This window comes from Podarcis tiliguerta, assembly GCF_965153285.1.
Source record: "Podarcis tiliguerta genome assembly, chromosome: W".
Classification (NCBI taxonomy): domain Eukaryota; kingdom Metazoa; phylum Chordata; class Lepidosauria; order Squamata; family Lacertidae; genus Podarcis; species Podarcis tiliguerta.
Genome location: NC_139552.1, coordinates 11,525,575 through 11,547,010, shown reverse-complemented (window position 1 = coordinate 11,547,010; position 21,436 = coordinate 11,525,575). Strand labels below are relative to the sequence as shown.

Genomic DNA, 21,436 nt, shown 5'->3' with positions numbered 1-21,436 from the left:
TGCAAAGATTTTTGCCAAGTTCGTTTGCCAAGTTCGATTTCTTGTATTAAATTTTTCATAAACTTCCAAGAAACATGGTCAAATGCCTTTTTGGCATCGACCAGCATAATAGCAGCAGGTTTATCAATTTTATAAACAAGGTACTGTATTCTAAAGCATTGATCACACATCTGAGATTGGTTTGCATATAACGTCCTGGGAGGAACCCAGTTTGATCTTTGTGGATTATTTCTTTCAGAACTGTTTTTAGCCTGTTTGCAATGATGTCAGCAAAAATCTTATAATCATTATTTAACAAGACATTAGGTCTATAATTTGAGATATCAGTTCCTTGTTTGTGGATGAGGATGATAAAACTTTATTTCCACGAGTTTGGTAGCATTCCGTTTATGAAAATATCATTCATTATGTCTTTCATAGGTAAGAATAGTTATTCCTCTAATTTTTTAAATAATAGATAGTTGATCTTTGGATTGCTTGCTGCACCTCCAGAGCAGTTATTGGGGAATTCAATGTAGAGATTTTCTCCTTGGGGATTATGGGTAATTTGCTTTTATTCAAATAATAGGTCATTTTTTCAATTTTCTCCGGTCCTTCTTTATGTAACTTTTTAATAAAAATTGGCAAAGTGCCTACTAATTTCCTTCGGGTCTTGGATCCACATCTCATCAATTTTAATTTTATTAATAATTCTTTCGTCCAGTTTCTTTTTTAATTGCCAGGCCAGAGGTCTGCCTGGATTATTTGCAAATTCGAAATTTCTTTTTTCCTTTTAATCATTTTTATTAAGTTTCCATTTTATATAAATATAACATACTCAAACCTATCCATTCTGAAGGAAATCAGCCCTGAGTGCTCACTGGAAGGACAGATTATGAAGCTGAGGCTCCAATACTTTGGCCACCTCATGAGAAGAGAAGACTCCCTGGAAAAGACCCTGATGTTGGGAAATATGGAGGGCACAAGGAGAAGGGGACATCAGAGGACGAGATGGTTGGACACTGTTCTCGAAGCTACCAGCATGAGTTTGACCAAACTGGGGGAGGCAGCGAAAGACAGGAGTGCTTGGCGTGCTCTGGTCCATGGGGTCATGAAGAGTCGGACACGACTAAACGACGACGATGAAGATACTCAAATTTTTCACATTATATTCCACTCTCACTAACACACGACTCCCCTCCCTCCCAGTCCATGATTACCTTAAATTATCTTTTTTAATTGCTGTAGTGGAAAAGCAGAAAACAATCGTATTTTGAGGAGTTAGGTGGCATGTCCCTTTCCCTTTTAACACATGCAGTCCGGACTAGATATCCTGCTGCAATGGACTGGGAGGCACAGATGCCCCCATGGCAAACAATTGATGAAGCAGTAGAGCAGTTGCGAGGGATGGTTATGCAGACTGGACTTTACTTGCAAGGGTTTGCAGGGCCGGATGTTCAGCGTTTTACCGCAGGAATGAGAGCACGTGTAATGAAGGGTGCCCCTCCCCACATGCAAGGTCCCGTTAGCACTGCTTGGACCGGCACAGGGGGTAGCAGTGGGGGAGGTAGTTGTGTTGTTAAGTCAACTAGGAGAGATCCACAGGGAAAGTGTCACCAAGCTCCAGGCACATGCGGCAAGAGAGGGGGAGAAGTTTCAACAAATCAAGAGTAGGCAAGCCAAGAAGCCGGCTAGTAAGATAACATGGGGGCAAATGTTCATGGAGCTTCTCAAGGCAGGAGTGCCTAAAGTAGACATTGATGGTATTGCAACAACGAAGATATAGAAGATGTGGAAGCAGAGGTGTGCTGATGGTCACAGGGAGATAGATAGCAATCCTCAAGTAAGGGGAGCCGTCCCACCAGAGGAGGCATTTTATCCCTCTTGGAAGGAGGCCCAGGGGTTGGAGATACCACAGCCCATGGATTAGGGGGGTGGCAAAACTCCGGAGGTAAGGCTAATAAAGACAGCCATCCCCGGAGATCAGCGCCCTCATATACCTCTGACCATATATTGGTCTTGAACAAATGTGCAGCATGTAATGGCCCTCATAGATACTGGGGCCGAGGTAACCCTGATACATGGCAACCCCGATAAGCATCAGGGGGCCACAGCTTATATCAATGCTTATGGGGATAGGGAAGAGCGTACCACTCAGGTGGCAGTATGTCTAGCTTTGGGAAAGTCTAGACCCTTTTGGGCAAATGTGTTAGTCTCTCATGTACCTGAATATATCATTGGAATAGATTTCTTGAAAGGGAGAGAATTTCAAACCCCATGGGGTCAGTTCTCTTTTGGCATTTGGGCCATAATGCTGGGAAGGGCAAAGTGGACCCCATTAAAAGTACCACCACCTTGCAAAGTGGTATATGTAAAGCAATATCGACTGTCGGGGGGGTGGCGGCATAAAGAGATATCGCAAACCATTCAGGGATTGCTGGAAGTGGGAGTTCTAAGACTAGTGGTCTCCCCTTTTAATTCTCCAGTAGGGCCACTGAAGAAGCCAGATGGCACGTGGAGAATGACAGTTGATTATCGGCAATTGAATAAGCATGCCCCGCCACTGGCTGTAGCTGTGCCAGACATAGTGACCTTATTGGAACAAATAGAGAAAAATGCTGGTGCTTTGAGCCAGGGGGCCACCAGGTGGCGCATTGGAAGATGGCCGACAATAACATCTCTCCGACCCACACGAGGTAATTAAGAGGCTGCTATGGGAAGTATGCAGTCTTCCCACCCCCCCCCAGGAGATGGGGGGGACTGCCTTGCCAGCGGTGTCCATAATGCACCCCCGGAATTGAAAGAAGGGGGTGCCGGACACTTGGCACGAGCCCTTGGTGAAGTCGGCTCTTCCTGACGCTGTCTCCAATTAGCGTGTGCTGGTTCGCTTTAGCTCGTAAATATAATTGGAAACATATAATTGGAAAGAAGCTAAAGCACATACATCAAGCAAAGTTCGGGAGATAAGACTGCTGATTAATGGATCTCTGTGATCGGAGCGACGGACGGGACAAATAAATCAAGTGATGAACCACCATTAAGAGATTGGTATGTTTGGAGTGAAACGGAGGGGGGTGGAGGAAAAAACTTTTATTTTCTTTGCCTTATGTGAGTATTAATAACCCTCCACCCCAGAAAGAAGATCGTTGCATGTTATTAATCACAAGCAGGAATTTAAAAACTGTGTGGAGTGAATTATTGATTAAAAGAGAGGATCGGTAAACATCAGAGTACGGAGGAAAATTTTATCACACAGCTCTAAATGGTGTCTCGCTAAAACAGGCTTGTCTAAGAAAGATGGGGAGGGGAGGACCAGGATCATCGGAATGCGAATGATGATTGGAATGTGATCTAACCTGGCAGAGCCCTCTGTGATATATTTAGCAAGCCTGGGAAAATTAAAGGACAGACCGAGGATAAATTCTTTACGGAAGTGTGGAATGGCGTCTGTCCCTATGTGATATGATTTTTGGAAGTGTAAAGCCCACACAGAGGATGTTTGTTTCCAACCCGCTTGTGAAGATTATCAGAGATCGCAAAGAAAGGAATATATGATAACAACAAGAAGATGAAGAAAGTAATAAAGAGACTATCTGGACAGAACTGGATAGAACTGTCTAATTAAAGCAGCAATATAAGAGATCCTTGGACCCGTTCGGAGCTTGAAGTATGGGTACCCCCAACAAAATTTAAAAATCTGGCTGTATAATTTGGAATTAATGTGATTTGGAAATAATGTGATTTGATTGGCCTGTTAATAAAAATTATTTAAGATAGAAAAATGCTGGCACCTGGCATGCCGTAATTGATCTGGCTAATGCATTCTTCTCAATAGCAATTGCCCCTGGGTCCCAGGATCAATTTGCATTCACCTGGGAAGGCAGGCAGTACACCTTCCAGGTTTTACCACAAGGGTACATGCACAGTCCCACGCTATGCCATGGGGTGGTGGCTAGAGAAAGGAAGTTATACTGAACTCTACCTTGTTTATGGCCCATTACATTGATGATATTATGCTATCAGGACCTACAGAAGAGGAGGTTCAGCAGGGCCTAGCCATTTTAAGTGACCACATGAAAGCCCAAGGGTGGGAAATTAATCCCGGAAAGATCCAGGGACCAGCACGACAGATGCAGTTCATAGGAGTGATCTGGGCAGGACCTATGTGGCATATTCCTGAGAAAACCCTCAATGTAATTGCCACTTTGCAGGCTCCACGCTCCAGGCTGGTGGGGTTTTTGGAGGCAGCATATTCCCCATTTGGCACAGATATTGGGGCAAATTTACAATGTGACAAGGAAAAAGACCCAATTTGAATGGGGGGAGCTGCAAGGGAAAGCCTTAGCTGAAGCCAAAGTCGCAGTAGCGACTGCCATGCCATTCGGACCCTATGAAAAAGGGCAACCTTTTGAATTGCAAGTGTCAACAGATAAGGAAATTGCTGTCTGGAGTTTATGGCAAAGGGGGCCAGAAAGGGCAGATTCCTCTAGGGTTCTGGTCAAGGAAATTGCCCACTGCATCATACACTCCATTTGAAAAACAGCTTCTTGCCTGTTACTGGGCCTTGGTAGACACTGAGCGCTTAACTGGGCAAGACCCAGTAATGTTAAGACCTGCCATTCCAATCATGGCATGGGTTCAGGATGAATCTGTTAGTCCGAGAGTAGGACGGGCTCAGCAGTCCTCAATGGTTAAGTGGAAGTGGTACATTGCCGACAGAGCAAGGGTAGGGCCTCAGGGAGTCAGTGCACTGCAGGAGCAGGTGCTAGCACTGACAGCTACAGGGGAGGAGGTGCAAGAGAATTCGGTGGTCAAACTGGATAAAGTCCATTTCACAGATGGGTCGGCTGGATACCAAGGAAATGAGAGCGTGTGGTGCGCTGCAGCCATCAATCCTAAGAGAATCCCAGCGATGGAGGCGCCCCCATAAAAATTAAGCAGCTAACACCTACCCACACATTAAAGGGGTGGGGGAAGGTATTTGAGCAAGCTGAATTTGAACAGTCATCCTCTGTGTGCTGGACTTTGCAGCGAATGAGCTCACAAGGAGTATTCTTACCAGTAACCCACCTCAAGGTATGGAAGGTTCAGCCATACGGTAAGCTACCCCTCTGGGCAATGCCTGATAGTGCAGGAGCAGATCTCATCACGCCTGAGGAAGTAGTGGTACCAGCTGGAGGGCAGGTAACAGTAGGGATTGCAGTGCCTCCTGGTACGTATGGGCGAACTGCACCGCGGTTGGAGCTGGCCCTCAAGGGCATCCAGATACTAGGAGGGGTGGTGGATACTGGTTACCAAGATGAAATAAAAGTACTACTGCATAATATTGGTGTGCAAGATGTGATTCTCCCCACAGGACAGCGAATAGCTCAACTTATCTGTGAAAAATAAGGATACCAACTATCCAGGGAGTGGTCGGTCCAAACCAGCCTACAAACAAAGGTAGCAAAGAGTCTGAATCAACAGATTCAGATTTCATGGCAGGACAAAAAGTATGGGTGGTGTATCCCAACCGGTCTGACCAACCAGGGGAAATAATTGGTAGGGGCCCGAGGGCCACCTATTGGGTGCTGCTATCACAAGCCAGCGCTCCAGTTTGTTTGGATTATGCTAAACTGAAGCAAAGAGAATGATAAAACTCATTTTCAGAGTTACCTTAAATGTTTATTAGTTGGTATTTTGTTTCTTTCATTTAGGATCTCTTAAGTATCCCACACGAACATGCACAAGCCTGCCTTTAATGATGAACAACTGATCTTCTCCCAAAGACAATGGCTCCCAGGCAACCAGGACAAGCGCATGAACAGAACGGGACAAGGGGATAAGAACGATGTCCAGAAGAAGTGGAACACTGTCACCCAAATGAAACCAAGGATGTAAAGGAAATGGAACATGCCACAGGGTGGAATGTAGTGGAAATGCGGAAGACAAGTGTATTTTGAGGGGTTAGGTGGCATGTCCCTTTCCCTTTAACATCCCCAGTTGGAGTCTTGTGTTTCACACACCTGTCAGGAGTTTATTGGGTTCTTCTGTGTTGCAAGTGCTGGCTGGATGCCGGCTGCAGATAGTGGGAGACTCTCAGCCGCTCTGTATTAATCATGAGTAATGTCAGGTACACTTGATTACATCAAGGCAGACTATAAAAGCAATGGGGGGGGGGGGCGGTGAGCTTCTGCCCAGATCAAAGGACCTGATGCTGGGAGACCGACGGTCGGGGTCTTTCTCCTGCTGCTCTACCTGGGGGCTCTGGGCAGCTGAAGAGGAGATTGGGTGGCCCCTGTCGGGTATGTTTTATGTTATGCTTTGTATGTTTGTTAATAAAACTGTTTTGGTTCCCCTTCCACCTCCTCATTCCTTTTATCCTGATATTCTTTGAAAGAACTGCTGCATTTGGCAGCACAATTGCTTTTCATATTTCCCCTCTTTACTCTATTCAATTCTGATAATCACAAAATATTTATTGTAAATCGGTCCTTTCTATAAACTATAGTCCTATCAGTGTTGTTAGATGTTCACAATTATCTTTCAAATACTCTACGAACTTATTGCAGTCTTTGTGAAACATTTTGTCCCACTGGTTTCAGATTTTCCCAGTCAATTTCGCCCACTCGGCATATTCCAACATCTTTGTCTACCAGTCCTGGATCGTTGGTAAGTCCTGTTGTTTCCATCCCTGCGCTATTAAAACGCTTGCTGCAACAGTTGCATACCTAAACAGTTTTTGGTCTTTCTTGGGTATTTCCTCACCTATTATTCCTAATAAAAATGCTTCTGGTTTCCTTACAAATGTAACCTTTAACATTTTCTTCAGTTCATTATATATCATATCCCAAAAGATTTTGACTTTATTACAAGTCCACCACATGTGGAAAAAGTTGCCTTCCTTGACTTTGAATTTCCAGCATTCCTTATTTTTACATTTTTGCAACTTATTTTTACATTTTGCAACTTAGTTGGTGTTATATACCATCTATACATCATTTTCATCACATTTTCTTTCAATGCAGTACATGCTGTAAAGCTAAGTCCCTCTTTCCATAAATTTTCCCAGTCTTCTAGATGAATATTATAGCCAAAATCTTTTGCCCATTTAATCATAACCACTTTAACTTCATCATCTTTGGTGTGCCATTCTAATAGTAATTTATACATTTTTGATAATTTCTTCTTATCATCCAACAATTCTGTCTCTAGCTTTGATCTCATCTTTTCAAAGCCATTACATATCTTGTCCTCACTGAATACTTTATTTACCTGGTGGTGTTGCAACCAGTCTATCATCAGATCTTTAACCTCCTCATAAGGTCTTAGCTTTGATTTATTATCTACTTCCATCAATAGATCTCTGTATGTTGCCCAGTCTCCTTTCATATTTACTTAAGTGCTATCGCTTCTAATGGTGAAAGCCACCATGGTGTTTTTCTTTCCAGCAAACTCTTATATCTGTTCCATACCTCATAGATAGACTTTCTTATTACGTGGTTTAAAAAACCTCTATGAACTTTGACTTTATCATACCACAAATATGTGTGCCAACCAAATCTATTGTTGTGACCTTCTAAATCTAGAAGATCTGTATTTTTTAACAAAATCCAATCCCGTAACCAGCAAAGGCATGCTGCTTCATAATATATTTTTAAATCTGGCAGTGAAAATCCACCTCTCTCCTTAAGATCTGTAAGTAATTTATATTTAATTCTAGGCTTTTTCCTTTGCCAGATAAACTTTGAAAGCACTTTGTCAATCTTTAAATTGTCTCAGTCCGCTGGTCACTGGGATTGTTTGAAACAAAAATAGCATCTTGGGTACAACATTCATCTTGATTGCGGATATTCTGCCCCAAAGGGACAGTTTCATCCTTGCCCACACCTCTAAGTCTCTTTTAATCTCATTCCATGTCGGTATGTAATTATTCTTATATAAATTAATAGCTTCTGCTGACATCCAAATTCCTAAATACTTCACCTTCTTTACAATTGTTATTCCTGTCTTACTTTGCAGTTCTACAGTCTTTTCTTTATCCAAATTCTTAACTATCATTTTCGTTTTGGCTTTATTCAATTTGAAGCCTGCTAACTGTCCAAATTCATCAATCATTTCTAAAACTTCTAGTGGTTCCTCTACTGTCAGTATCAAGTCATCTGCAAAGGCTTTAAGTTTGTATTCCTTAGTTCCAACTCTTATACCTGTTATTTTTCCACACATTTTTATCCTCTTTGTTAGGATCTCTAGGACTGTAGTAAACAATAAAGGTGACAACGGACACCCCTGCCTAGTTCCATTGGTTGTGTAAATATTATCTGTCAAGACATTATTCACTATTAGTCTTGCTCTTTGCTCAGTGTAAATAGCTTGTATGCCTTTAAGGAAGGAGTCACCCATATTCATCGATTCCAAATTTTTTATCCTAAATATCCAAGAAATATTATCAAATGCTTTTTTTCTGCATCAATAAATACTAACCCAGCTTGTTCATCATTCCTGGCCTCAAGATATTCCAGAATATCTATTATATTTCTTACATTGTCCTTCATCTGCCGGCCAGGAAGAAAACCAGCCTGGTCTTCATAAATCACATCCATCAAAATATCTTTTAATCTATTTGCAAGGTTACTAGTAAAAAGTTTGTAATCATTGTTTAATAAGGAATAGGTCTGTAATTTTTGACTTGTCAATGATCTGTGTCTTGTTTTGGAATCAGTATGATACATGCCTCCTTCCAGGATTCAGGAACTTTACCATTTATCAATATATTATTCATTACTTCCTTTAAAGGGGTTGTCAGTTGTTCTGTTAAAGCTTTATAATATTTTGTTGTAAATCTGTCAGGTCCCAGAGCTTTTCCAATTTTCAGTTGCTTTATAGCTATCTGTACTTCTGCATTGGTTACCAAGCAATTCAACTGTCCTTTCTTTTCTTTCAGAATCTTCTGCAGTCCATTTCTCCCAAGGTACTCTATTTTCTCTTTACTAAATTTCTCTGCTTTATATAAATTTTTATATTTTTTTGGAAATTCTTCCTGATCTCTCTGATTTTCTATTAATTTCTCCTCAATTTAGTTGCTGTATTTTGCTTTGCTCTTTTTTTAATTGCCACGCTAGTAGTTTACCAGGTTTATTGGCAAATTCAAAATTCCTTTGTTTTAGAAATTTTATCTTTCATTCAACTTCTTGATTTATCATTATTGAAAATTGGGCTTGCAACATTTTTATATTCTGCTTAACTTTATTCCCAGTTCTTTTTTGCTAACTACTTTCCACTTTCCATAATTTGTTTTAAAATCTCCTTTCTTTTTCTCTCTAATATTCCTTTTAAAAACATTTTGGTGTATTAGGAAGCTTCTCATAGCCGCTTTACACAGTATTCAAGTCCATACCTTTACTTAAATTTATCTCAAAGTAATCTGCAAGTGCTTTCGGGGCCTTCTTTGTAACCTCCTGATCATCTAGGAAGCCGTCATTCATTCTGCACCTGAAGGAAGTTTCCTCAATACCTTTCAACTCCCAAATTATTGAATTATGAGCTGAGAGAGTTCTTGGAAGAACTTCAACTTTCATAACTCTTGGTGTCAAGTCCTTGGAAGTCCACATATAATCAATTCTTCCTGAACTTTAATTTGGTTCTGTAAAGTGAGTGAATTGCTTTTCTAATGGGTGCTTCAACCTCCATATATCAATCAAATCATAATTTTCTGCTAACATAAAGAATGAGTTGGGTAATCTCCCTTGATTTGTATCCCTTTTCATTTCCGTCCTGTCCATTTCCATTGAGACCACCCCATTAAAATCACCCATCAATATAATTTTTTGGTCCATATGTTCAAATAAATTCTCTAATGATTTATAAAATTCTGATTTTCCTTCATTAGGTGCATAGATTCCTACTACAATCAACTTCTCGTCCTGCAATGTGACCTGTACCGCAATTATCCTCCCGTCCTCATTCTTGAAGATTTGCTGCGGATCATAATTCTCCCTTATATACAAAACTACACCTCTACTTTTATTAACATCTGATGAAATAAATTCTTTACCCAATCTTTTATTTGTCAGAATCCTTCTATGTTTCCTTGCAACATGAGTTTCCTGTAAACAAATTATATCTAAATTTTGCTTTTTTAATACATGTTCAGTTTTATATCTTTTCACTTTATTATTTAGTCCATTCACATTCCATGTTAAAATTTTCAGCCCCATTGTGATGTTGCTTAAATTTAAAATAATAATTTTTAATTTTTATGATTCTTCTTTTTCTTCATCCAAATCTTTTTCTTCTTCCTCTCCCAGTGCTAGTGTTTTGTTCTGCTTTTCCCCAAGCTCCTTTGCATACTTCCTCCAAATTTTTGCAATGTCCTGTGGGTTTTTCATTTTGAATTTCTTGTCTTTATAAAAGGAGATCCCCTCCGGGAACTCCCACTTACACATAATTTTGTTCTTCCTTAGAACATCAACCAAGTCCTTGTAAGCTTGGTGTTTATTCTTAAATCTTTGGGGGACTTCTTTATAAACTATGATAATCTTTTCATCTGTGCAGAGTTTTTTCTCTTGATTTGTCCTTAGAATTAAATCTTCCATTTCTCTAGAATTGGAAAAACAATAGACAGTCTCCTGAGATCACCCCCCCCTTTAGTCGATTTCATTTTAATTCTAAATATTTTATAAATTGTAAATGCCACATTTTCGTTTCATTTTTTACCATTTTGCAATTTCAATGATTAATCTGCTTTTACTATCTTCCCCCTCCTGTTCCGGCACGCCTCTGAATCTCAAATTCAATTCCTTTTGCTTCATTTCAAGCATAGCAAGAGTATCCAAGGTCTCTTCATGCAGTTTTCTCAACTCTGCTGCTACTTGTTTGGTTTTGTCCCTATCTCTCCTTGCCTCCTTGATTTCTTTCTGAACTTTTAAAACTGAGTCATCCAAAGACTGTGTCTTGGTCCTCACTTCATTTACTTGTCCTTTTAATTCTGCAATAAAAAGGTAAAGGGACCCCTGACCATTAGGTCCAGTCGTGACGGACTCTGGGGTTTCGGCGCTCATCTTGCTTTACTGGCCAAGGAAGCCGGCGTACAGCTTCCGGGTCATGTGGCCACCATGACTAAGCCGCTTCTGGCGAACCAGAGCAGCGCACAGAAACGCCGTTTACCTTCCCGCTGGAGCGGTACCTATTTATCTACTTGCACTTTGGCATGCTTTCAAACTGCTAATATGACTGGACCTAATGGTCAGGGCTACCTTTACCTTTAAGCACTTTGTTGGATAAAAAAACCTCTTTAGACCGCTTTACTCACATCCCTAACCGTTTTTATAGCCGTTCCTTGATTTAAATTAAATTTAAAATATTCTTCTAAAGTTTGCTTGGCCTTCTGTACTATCTTTTCATCGTTCAGCATGCTCTCATTAAGTCACCATCTTTTAGTTCTTTCTTCCTCTTCTTTAAACTTAGCCCATACTGGGTTGTGATCTGAGATTGTTCTTGGGTGGATTTCAGCTTTTATAATATTACACAATAATTCTTTAGAAGCCCAGATTGTGTTTATTCTTCTGTCTGATTTCTGGGAATCCGAGTAACGAGTAAACTCTTTCTCTATTGGATGTTTAAACCTCCAGGTATCATTCAAATTCAGGTCGTCTATTAAATGAAAGGAGGAGGCTTGGAGTTTATCTTGTCTCAATGGTTTTTTCCTTTGCTGTTCTGTCCATGCCTGGATTGACTACTCCATTGAAGTCACCTAGTAAAATGATTTTGTCCCCAAGGTATTCTACTGCTTTTTCTTCCAGAGAGTGATCAAATTCCGCTTTCCTTTCATTTGGTGCATATATTCCAATAACAGTTATTTTTTCAATTTTGATCTTTACCTCAACAATCACTATTCTACCTTCTTCATCGTTATAAAGCAGTTTAGGTTCCAACTGCGGTCTTACATAGATCACCACCCCTCTCTTCCTTATTTGATGAAATAAAATCTAGTCCTAATCTTTTATTGATTAATACTCGTTTATGTTTTTTCGCAACATGAGTCTCTTGGAGGCAAATAAAATCATATGTTTACTTTACCAAAATATGTTCTACCTTATTCCTGTTTGATTTTTCATTTAGGACATTCACGTTGCAAGCAATAATTTTAAGATCCATACTTTATTTCCAACCAATAATACAGCAATTTAAAAAGAAAATATCAACGCAACCAAAATTTCTCAATATACACCAGAAACTTTTACTTAAGTTCTGAGCTGGATTCCCAGATTAGCTTCTGTTTGCTGTGGCCATTAACTCCGATTCCTCTGGCTCCCCCCCCCCCAGTTGTTTCTTTCCTCCAAGCTCTCTCTTCTAGTGCCGACAGGCACTTTCTTCGTTTACCTTTGAAGAAAAAGGAGATGCCTTCGGGGTACTACCATCTATAGTCCACTGCCTTTGCTTTCAAGGCCTCAGCTAGAGGTTTATAATTGTCTCTTTTTATCAATCAATTTGGGATAATTTTGTGAATAATAATGTTGTTTCCTTCAATATTTAGTTTCATCTTGTTACTAGTTTGAAGAACTTTATTTCTAAAGTCCATAAAGGAAACTAAATAATCTGCCGGCCAGTTGTTCACTTTGGCTACACTTGACTTGACTCTAAAGGCTTTTTCTATTTTTGGTATTACTTCTGATTCCTCCAGGTCTAACCATGCTGCTAGTTCTTTAGGAAATTTTTGTTCAATTATTTCCTCTGCATTCTCTGGTAAGCCTCTAAATCTCAGTGTATTCTCTCTCCTCTGCATCTGCAGCATTGCTATGGAATCCAAAGTTGTTTCCTGGATTGCCCTCAAGTCTGCTGGTTCTTTATTTTATCACATTCCCTTTTTATCTCTGGTTTTTTTTGTTTGTTTTTTTGTGAGCTTCATCTAAATTTTGTGTTTTTCCCTTAAGGTCCTGCACTGTTTTGGTTAATTCAGAGTTTTTTTGAATCAAATTTTTCACCTGGGTTGATAGTTTTCTGATTTTCATCAATTTTGACCCCCCACCGAGAGAAGGTTTCTTCTGTCATTTTTGCATTCTCATTTACATTGTTTTTTAAATCTTGGCTTCAATATTACCAGATCAATGAACTATTTAAGTTGGACAAGAAAAATGGTTTTGCAAAGGAAAAAAACAAACTGGAAACACAGTTGTTAGATACTAATGTTAAAAATCTGTCTAAAAATGTATAATTTATTGTTGGAGTGGCATACAAAGGATGAACAAGTGAAATCTGTGATGATAGATTGGACAAGGGTTCTTGGCCATAATATAATGATGGAAGATTAGGAAAAGCTGTGGAAGAAAGGGGTCAAGTTCACTGCATGTACCGTGTTCAAGGAAAATATTATGATGTATAGATGGTACTTAACCCCAGGAAAATTAGCAAAGATTTATCAAATGAGTGATAATCTATGTTGGAAATGTAAAGAAAAAGAAGGTACCTTTTACCATATGTGGTGGACGTGCCCAAAGGTGAAAGACTTCTGGGGAAAGATATATAATGAATTGAAAAAAATGTTGAAATATACATTTATTAAGAAACCAGAAGCCTTTCTACTTGGGATAATAGGAATGGAATTGCCAAAAAAAGATGTTAGATTGTTTTTCTATGCCACAACTGCAGCGAGAATTTTAGTAGCCTAAAACTGGAAATCACAAGAAATACCTACGGTGGAAGATTGTCAGATGAAAATGTTGGACTTTCTGGAGCTGGCAGACCTTACTGGAAGAATCCGTGATCAGAGGGAGGAGAAATATCAAGAAGATTGGAAGAAATTTAAGGATTATTTAGCTAAATATAATATTTTATAAGTGGACATATTTGCAAGTATTAAATTGGTTTAGGATTAAGAGATATGGAATTGTATAATATTATGGTTTGAGTGATGTATGGAAGTGAGAGCTGGACCATAAAGAAGGCTGATCGCCGAAGAATTGATGCTTTTGAATTATGGTGCTGGAGGAGACTCTTGAGAGTCCCATGGACTGCAAGAAGATCAAACCTATCCATTCTTAAGGAAATTAGCCCTGAGTGCTCACTGGAAGGACAGATTGTGAAGTTGAGGCTCCAATACTTTGACCACCTCATGAGAAGAGAAGACTCCCTGGAAAAGACCCTGATGTTGGGAAAGATGAAGGGCACAAGGAGAAGGGGATGACAGAGGACGAGATGGTTGGATAGTGTCTTTGAAGCTACAAACATGAGTCTGACCAAACTGCGGGAGGCAGTGGAAGACAGAAGTGCCTGGCGTGCTCTGGTCCATGGGGTCACGAAGAGTCGGACACGACTAAACGACTAAACAACAACATGGTTTGAGAACATGATGAAAAGTAAGGAAGTTAGTAATCTGAACTAGTTAATTATATTAGAAAATGTATGTTGGAAAATTGCTAAAATGAGTCTTAATGAAAATCAGTCAGGAAGGCTCTGAGGAAGTCACCTAACAATGGATATTAGGTTAGATTTGGACTGGAAGACATTTTCTATGTTTGTTTGTTTTCTATATGTTTTGCCCTTTTGTGTTATGCTGTATTTGTCAAAAATTTGGAAAATTAATAAAAGAAATTGAAAAAAAACCATTGTTTTTTAAATCTTGAATATCTTAAGCCTAAAATTAATTCTAATATCTAGCGTCGAGTCCAGATCATTGGCAGAACGTCTCCTAATTTGAGATGCTGAAACTACTGAAGGGCCAGGATGTGAAGGCTTTTTATTATTCATTACTATTAATTTTCCCTAATGATTCAAAATAGATTACCCCGATTCACTAATTAACCTTAAAAATTGATTACACCCTGGATTTCAATTGATTTCCACAATTTTTCAATAAAAAACACACACCATCAACCCTCTCTAATAATTCAAATTAATACCAATCTTACAATCACTGATTCTGTCTTAATTTAAACATTAGTATCAATTCTAGGCTTCGATTAAATACATTTTAGTAACTCCATAAGATGACTTTCATTCAAATATATAGAATAACACACACTCAGTAGGGAACACCCCCCCCCTCTCTCTCTCACACACACACACACACACAGGAATAGAAGGAAGAAGAAAGAAAGAAAGAAAGAATGAGAAGAGAAGAGAAGAGAAGGAGGAGGGGAAAAGGGGAATTATAATAAATAGAATAAGCTGAGAAAGAGGTAATGGAGGCAAGTGAGGAATGTGGTTGAGAGTGAGGAGTATGTAAGGGTAACAGAGTAATAGAGAGACAGCAGAGGAGCACGTTCAGTTCGAAAAAGCACAGTGTAGTACTCTTGAGCAGCCACTGGGTGTCACTCTTCCAATAAGCTCAGTCTTAGATGTCGGTGAGGTGCAGATTTTTGTTCGATAGATGTCGCCCTTGGAAAATCACTCACTCGTCTACGTTTTCAATTTAAGCTTTCAGTGTCTCTTGATCCAGTTCATTTCCGTTTCGCGATGCAAAAAAGATGTCGGACTGCATGAGTCAGCAAATACACAATCAGTCCAGCCTAAACTTCACAGTGACCAACAAGAGGAAACTGGGAATAGGGACTGCCTTGCACAGTAACTCTTGAGAGGGTGGATAGATGTTTGGCAAATTCCGGCTTTATAAGCCGCTCCACCACTCAGCCGTCAGTGTATCTTTGTGCAACCACCACAGACTGCAAACAGCTTCTTATTTTTTGTTGCCTGGTGGATGGAATCCTGACCTTACTACCTCTTCTTAGTTGCTTTGTCCCCTTTTTTCCTAGTCAGCTACCGAGGATATATAAAAATGAAATGAAATTATATATGTTCTGCGGAGTCTCTCTGCTTCTTGCTGGTCTCTTTTTTCCCCTTGTTGGGAATGTCTCTTTCTTTATCTCTTTTTGTCTCTGTTTGTTCCTCTCTGCATCTCTGTCGCACCGCTAATATTTATATAAATTCATAAAGTGTTCATAGCATCAGTATAATAAGGCACAAATAATTTGGGTTTTTTAATGGAGTAGACGTCCTTCATCTCAAATCATTCCGTTGTAGCTCATTGTCAAATAATAAAAAAAATCCGGAAAGCCTTCATTTCTTCTAAGCACATTGTACTGCATAAATTCATTTATTATTCACTAGGTAGCAAATTCATTGTTTGTGTAGGCTAATCAGTTAGGTGTGCTTCAGTCTGTCGGAAGTAAAGCCTCTTACATACCCACGTACTTGGGCTTCTCGGCAGCAGAGGATCACTGGATCTAGTGCCCGAGAAGTTCTCCCTCTCCCTGCCGTTCAAGGGTCCTCTTCTCTGCACCATAGCAATTCCATTTCATCTCGGGATCCCCTCCCAAGACTTTGGGGTTCCCGTAGCCTTGGTCCCCCCCCTTCTTAGCTCCGCTACCAAACGTGTTCTCCCCCAGTGCGGGAGAGTGGAGGAGATGCGTCTGTTCGTGAGTAGCGATCAACCAGAAGTCCTCATGCTTTTGTTTTTAAATGGTGTATGAACTTTCCTTCTGAATTGATTTTCTGCCATTACCACAAGCCATTTCCAATAAATTGCATAAAACAGGTAAACTGTACTAAAGTTATCCAGATTGCACTACATATATTTGGAAAGAACTATGATTTTAAAAGTTAAAGTGTTTAAAATAAAGCTTAAAAACTAAATGAGCAAGTAAAATAGTTTATAATCATTTTTCACATAATATGCAGCCTTTGCTGTGTTTAATGGAGAATTCAGCCTCAGTTTGGACATCCTCAGAAGAAACGGATGGCCCTCAGGGCTTATTTCTCCTGTGGCATAATGAGTTCATAATGTCCGACTTGGCCATCTTGCTTTAGCTGGTCTAGCAATTCTTCTTTGCGCCTCTTTCGGCTAACCACCAGGTATCTATCACGACCCTGGCCATGGGATTTGCTCTTAAGACCATATTTTTGGGCTATCTGATGTATCTGTTTACGTTCATCATTGGTCAATTCTGTCGAGAAAGTCAGATCAATTTTACTGTCTGAGAAGGCATAATTCTGGATGATCTGTTCAATATCTTTCTTTGTGATTTTCAACTCCCTTTCAATGTCCAGCCCAAGCCCTTCCCTTTTGAACTGTTCCTTCACAGCAATCGGCTCCCGGATCCCTTCTCCACTTTTGCCCAAGCCGCCACCCGTCCAGCCCATTTTCCTTAAAATCTGATTCCCAATGTTATCTTCCTTGATCTGCTGCTTCAACGCTTCTTCTGCTGATCGCCCACAGATCTCATTCCTTGAGATTACATCTTCAATAGTGCCTTTTTTCAGGTTGTTGACAACTGTTGGCTGGGTTTTCTTCAGGATTTTGACAGCCTCTTCAGCTGCAACATGCTTGACAGTCTTCTTGACTCCAATTGATTCAGCTATTAATTCATTTTCCAGCAATACCTTGCACTTCCACCGCATCCCTGTCATCCTTTCAAAGACGTACTCCACAGTCATCTTGTTGAACTGAGCTGTGTCATTCAGCGTGCACACAGGGTTCATGGAGTTCTCATATACAACAAGGTCCTTCAGATCCTTCTTCTTGGCAGAATCTCGGGCAGCCTCACCAACTTTCTGGACATGGACTGCTTTGGTGACCCCAGCATTGGACTGGGTCTTCTGGAGAATTTTCAGTGCCTCGTCTGCTGCAGCATGCTTGCTGGTTTTCTTTGTGCCATACCCTTCAGCTAAAAAGTGGTCCTGTAGATAGACACTGCAGTGCCACAAGCGGTTTGGCATCAGGACATATTTGTATTCAATGGTCATTTTGTTAAAGGAAGCTGAATTGTTCAGAATCCCAATGGCATCACTGGCGTTTTCTGTGAGAACAAAGTTAGTCCAATGTTTGGCTGAACTGGGACCCTGCTGTGTGTTGGTGGTTGGCTGCCCAGGTGTGCATTCTTTCATGGCAGCAATAAAGTCATCTAGCTGCTTGAGGGCTGGCGGGAATTCAAGGGGAGATGTGCCACTCTCACACAGCACTAAATCCTCCTGGGTGGTGTTCTTGAACTTCCGCTGGGCAACTTTAACCTCCACGGGCTTTTGCAGCAGCATCACTGCTAGTTCCGTTGCTCGGTCCCTGGATCCGTTTTTGCTGCCAGCATACCCTGTGGTCAGATACACATTCTGGCACCTCACCTCACAAGCAAAGCCATCTTTTAGGAGCTTCTTGTTTTTGGGAAAATCCCCAGGGGAAAGATCTTTCAAGGGAGAATAAGTATACTCAGGGTTTGTCTTGCAAGCCTGTATGGACCGTGTCAAGAGGTAAGTGTAGTTAATTTTGTCTGTCCCACTGCTAACATCAAAGCTAGCAAGACTCTTGTGGACTGCCATTACAAGTTTGTTAATGAAACACTGCTTGGCTGTTAGAACTGACTTGGGAAACATTTCAGAGGTGGTCTGGAGAAGAGAAGCCCCCACCGAAACTGCTGCAACACCACTACCAGAAGAGTCTTTGCTTTTAGAAACTACTTTGGCTTGTGTCTGGCTAGCCTGGCTACTTCCATAACCTAAACTCACTGAACTGGAACAATGAGTGCCCCCATCCAGCATGTTGAAGCTGCTGAAAACCCGATCGGCATAGTTTTGTATTTGCTGGGTTGTGATGTTCTCACTGGCCACCTGCACTTGGTTCTCTGAAGGTGGCGCCATTCCTCCATCTTGAGTGTTGCTAGCTACAAAGTGTATGGGTTCAAAACGAGGCCTGACCCAGAATTTCGGAGGGTGCTTTCTCAGAGGTTCAACACCTATGCAATGCAAGAAGTTAAAAGATAATTTTTAATAGAAAAAAATTAAAAACATTGGTGAAATATAGCTTTTCTCTGCAGGCATGAGGACTTGTAACTTTGTCCCCCCCCCAATGTTCCTTTCCCCCTTAATAATACTTCTACAATTTAAAGTTGACAGAAGCACATCTTGTTTGTTACTCAAAAGAAAGTGAAGTCAGACACACCATTTATTGATGAGAGGTGGAATAATGTCACCAACGTGACTGGCATCCAAACATCCCACCACTTTCAACCCTACGATGAAAATCATATACTGGTTAGCAAAACAGCAAATGCTGAAGTGCCACAAGTTAGCATCACACTTAACGAGACATCTAGGACTAATGAACATATGTACAGTGACCCTTCTGAAGATGGTAGTTCATCAAATGATGATCCAAGGCCACCAGAAGAACTGCTTCCATTCACACTAAGTTTAAAATAAGTGTAATGATATGTTTAAGATAAATGATTTTTAAATAATAAAAAATTTCCTCACTCGTTAGCTTACATCAGACAATATTTTATGGTTCATATTTTTGTCAGTGTTTAATGCAACTTTTACTCAGTTTTTCTTTAATGATAACTTATCTCTTGTTTTACAATGAATATTGATTGCTTGAGTAATAATAAAAGGTGAAAACTGGTATATTGCTTGTCATATCCGTTACGTAACAGTGCCACATCCGTTATAGCAAACACAAGCATTTTTTAAATTATTAGAAATCATTTCCTTTGCAAACAGTTCACATTGAAAATTTTATCTTTTTTTTTATATTTATTTATTAACCGGCCAATCAAATCAAATTAAATCACATCACATAAATTCTGAATTACAAAGCCGAATTTTAAATTTTGTTGGGGGGACCATTATATCAAGATCCGAAGGGGGATTCTGATCATCATCTTGCTACTGCGTTAATGTCCAAATCAGTCCAAACAGAGTTCATAATTCTATCCAGTCTTGTCTTGCTGTTTCCACATCATATCTTGTTCATATATTTTCTCTTTTTTCTTTATGATCTCTTCTGATAGTCTCCTTAAGCCGATAAACACCAATAATAATCCTGTGTGAATTTTTTCGTTCTTCCAATCCTCAAATCGAGATGGTTTCCATATATCATCGCCTTGATAGATAACATCGCTCTTTCCATCATTAATTACAGAACTGTCCTTCTTAAGTTCCTCTGAGGAGTTTCACCCACAATATAAAAACAGCTCTATTTCTCTATTTCTCCTCCCAGACTCAAGACCTCCAACAGAACTTCCCAATATGGCGACGGCATTTTTAACTGCGTCATTCCAAAGCCCTTATACATTCCACGCTCTTCTTAAAACATGCTTTGGTTCGAAAGTTTACCTCCACACAGCCTTAAATCCACAGCTTAAGTCCATTAAAACAACATTTCTGACTTGTGAGGGGAGGGGATTCTTGTTTAATCACATAAGGAAAGAAAGGAAAGTTTTTTTCCCCCTCCCCCATCAGTCATCAGTCCCTTTGCCATACCGAGTCTTGGCGTATCTTCTCATAATCTATGCTTGTTCCTTTGACTCGTCTTGTTTTATCAGAGATCTCTTCTGTTAGCAGTCTTTACTCCCCCTCCTTCCTTGAAATATGTGCATTCGCTTCATCCAAATTGTTTCTTTTGAAGTTCTTGCAGCTAGTGGCGCGGATCAGAGATGGCGTCCAGGAGCGCCGAAATCCCACAGGGGGGGGGGGGGTAGGGAGGCTAATTACTCCCATCATAGCCTCCAAATTACCTCGTGTGGGTCGGAGAGATGTTATTGTCAGCCATCTTCTGATGCGCCCCCTAGTGGCCCCCCCACATTAAAATTTTTATCAATCCTGCTGTATGAAAAAAATTACACTTACCTGTACTTACCTGAGATTTTTAATAAAGCATCAACAAAACACCTAAGTGCAAATCATGTTACATCCATTACAAGCATGACTGCAGATAAAAAACTTGTTCATAAAATTGAACAAAAATTTGCAGAAGTGTAAATGAGATACTAAACTCATTTACAGTAAACAGCCTTGGCCCAGTATACCTGAAGGAGTGCCTCCACCCCCATTGTTCAGCCTGGACACTGAGGTCCTCCTCCAAGGGTCTTCTGCTGGTTCCCTCGCTGCAAGAAGCAAAGTAACAGGGAACAGGGAACCAGGGAGAGGGCCCTCTCGATAGTGGCACCCTCCCTGTGGAACACCCTCTCTTCAGATGTCAAATAAATAAAGAACAACATTAACTTTTAGAAGACATCTGAAGGCAGCCCTGTATTAGGAAGTTTTTAATGTTTGATGTTTTAGTATGTTTTTATATATGCTGTAATGTATATGTATGTTCCCACCCATTGTAGAGAAGGCACACGAAGAAAAGCCTCAGATTGCAGGGTCCAGGTAGGTTCATATGGGGAGAGGCAGTCTTTGAGATATTGCCGTCCTGAGCCTTTAAAGACTTTATAAGTCAAAACCAGCACTTTAAATGGGTTTGACTGCAGTGTAATGCTTGGTTACACACTGGCTAGGCAGCCATTCTGTTTGCTCAGGGCTGCTTGCTGCCTGCCCATAACACTTACTCAGAAGTAAGATCCATTAATGTGAATAGGACTTACTCCAAATTAAGTGGGCGTAGGACAGCAGCAAACAATTGCTGCCTATACTGAGTTCTGAAGGTAGTAAAACGTTTTCAGATTTATTTTCTGTACATTTAATTTTTTTTAATTTTTTTTATTGTTAA

General features: G+C 40.2%; 2 protein-coding genes across 2 annotated transcripts in view; one reads left to right on the top strand and one right to left on the bottom strand.

Moving 5' to 3' along the window:
- The window catches only part of LOC310668861 (ubiquitin-conjugating enzyme E2 A), a 420,054-nt gene extending 409,479 nt beyond the window's left edge, over positions 1 to 10,575 (top strand). The window contains exon 6 of the mRNA XM_083422216.1: positions 5,676 to 10,575. The gene's annotated coding sequence lies outside the window, so the exon portion shown is untranslated. The remainder of the gene's footprint in view (positions 1 to 5,675) is intronic.
- A 1,523-nt stretch (positions 10,576 to 12,098) lies between these two features.
- Positions 12,099 to 21,436, bottom strand: part of LOC310668829 (NF-kappa-B-repressing factor-like) — a 35,388-nt gene continuing 26,050 nt past the window's right edge. Inside the window, exon 3 of the mRNA XM_083422158.1 lies at positions 12,099 to 18,677. Within this exon, the coding sequence (XP_083278284.1) occupies positions 16,705 to 18,677 (1,973 nt within the window). The 3' untranslated portion in view covers positions 12,099 to 16,704. The remainder of the gene's footprint in view (positions 18,678 to 21,436) is intronic.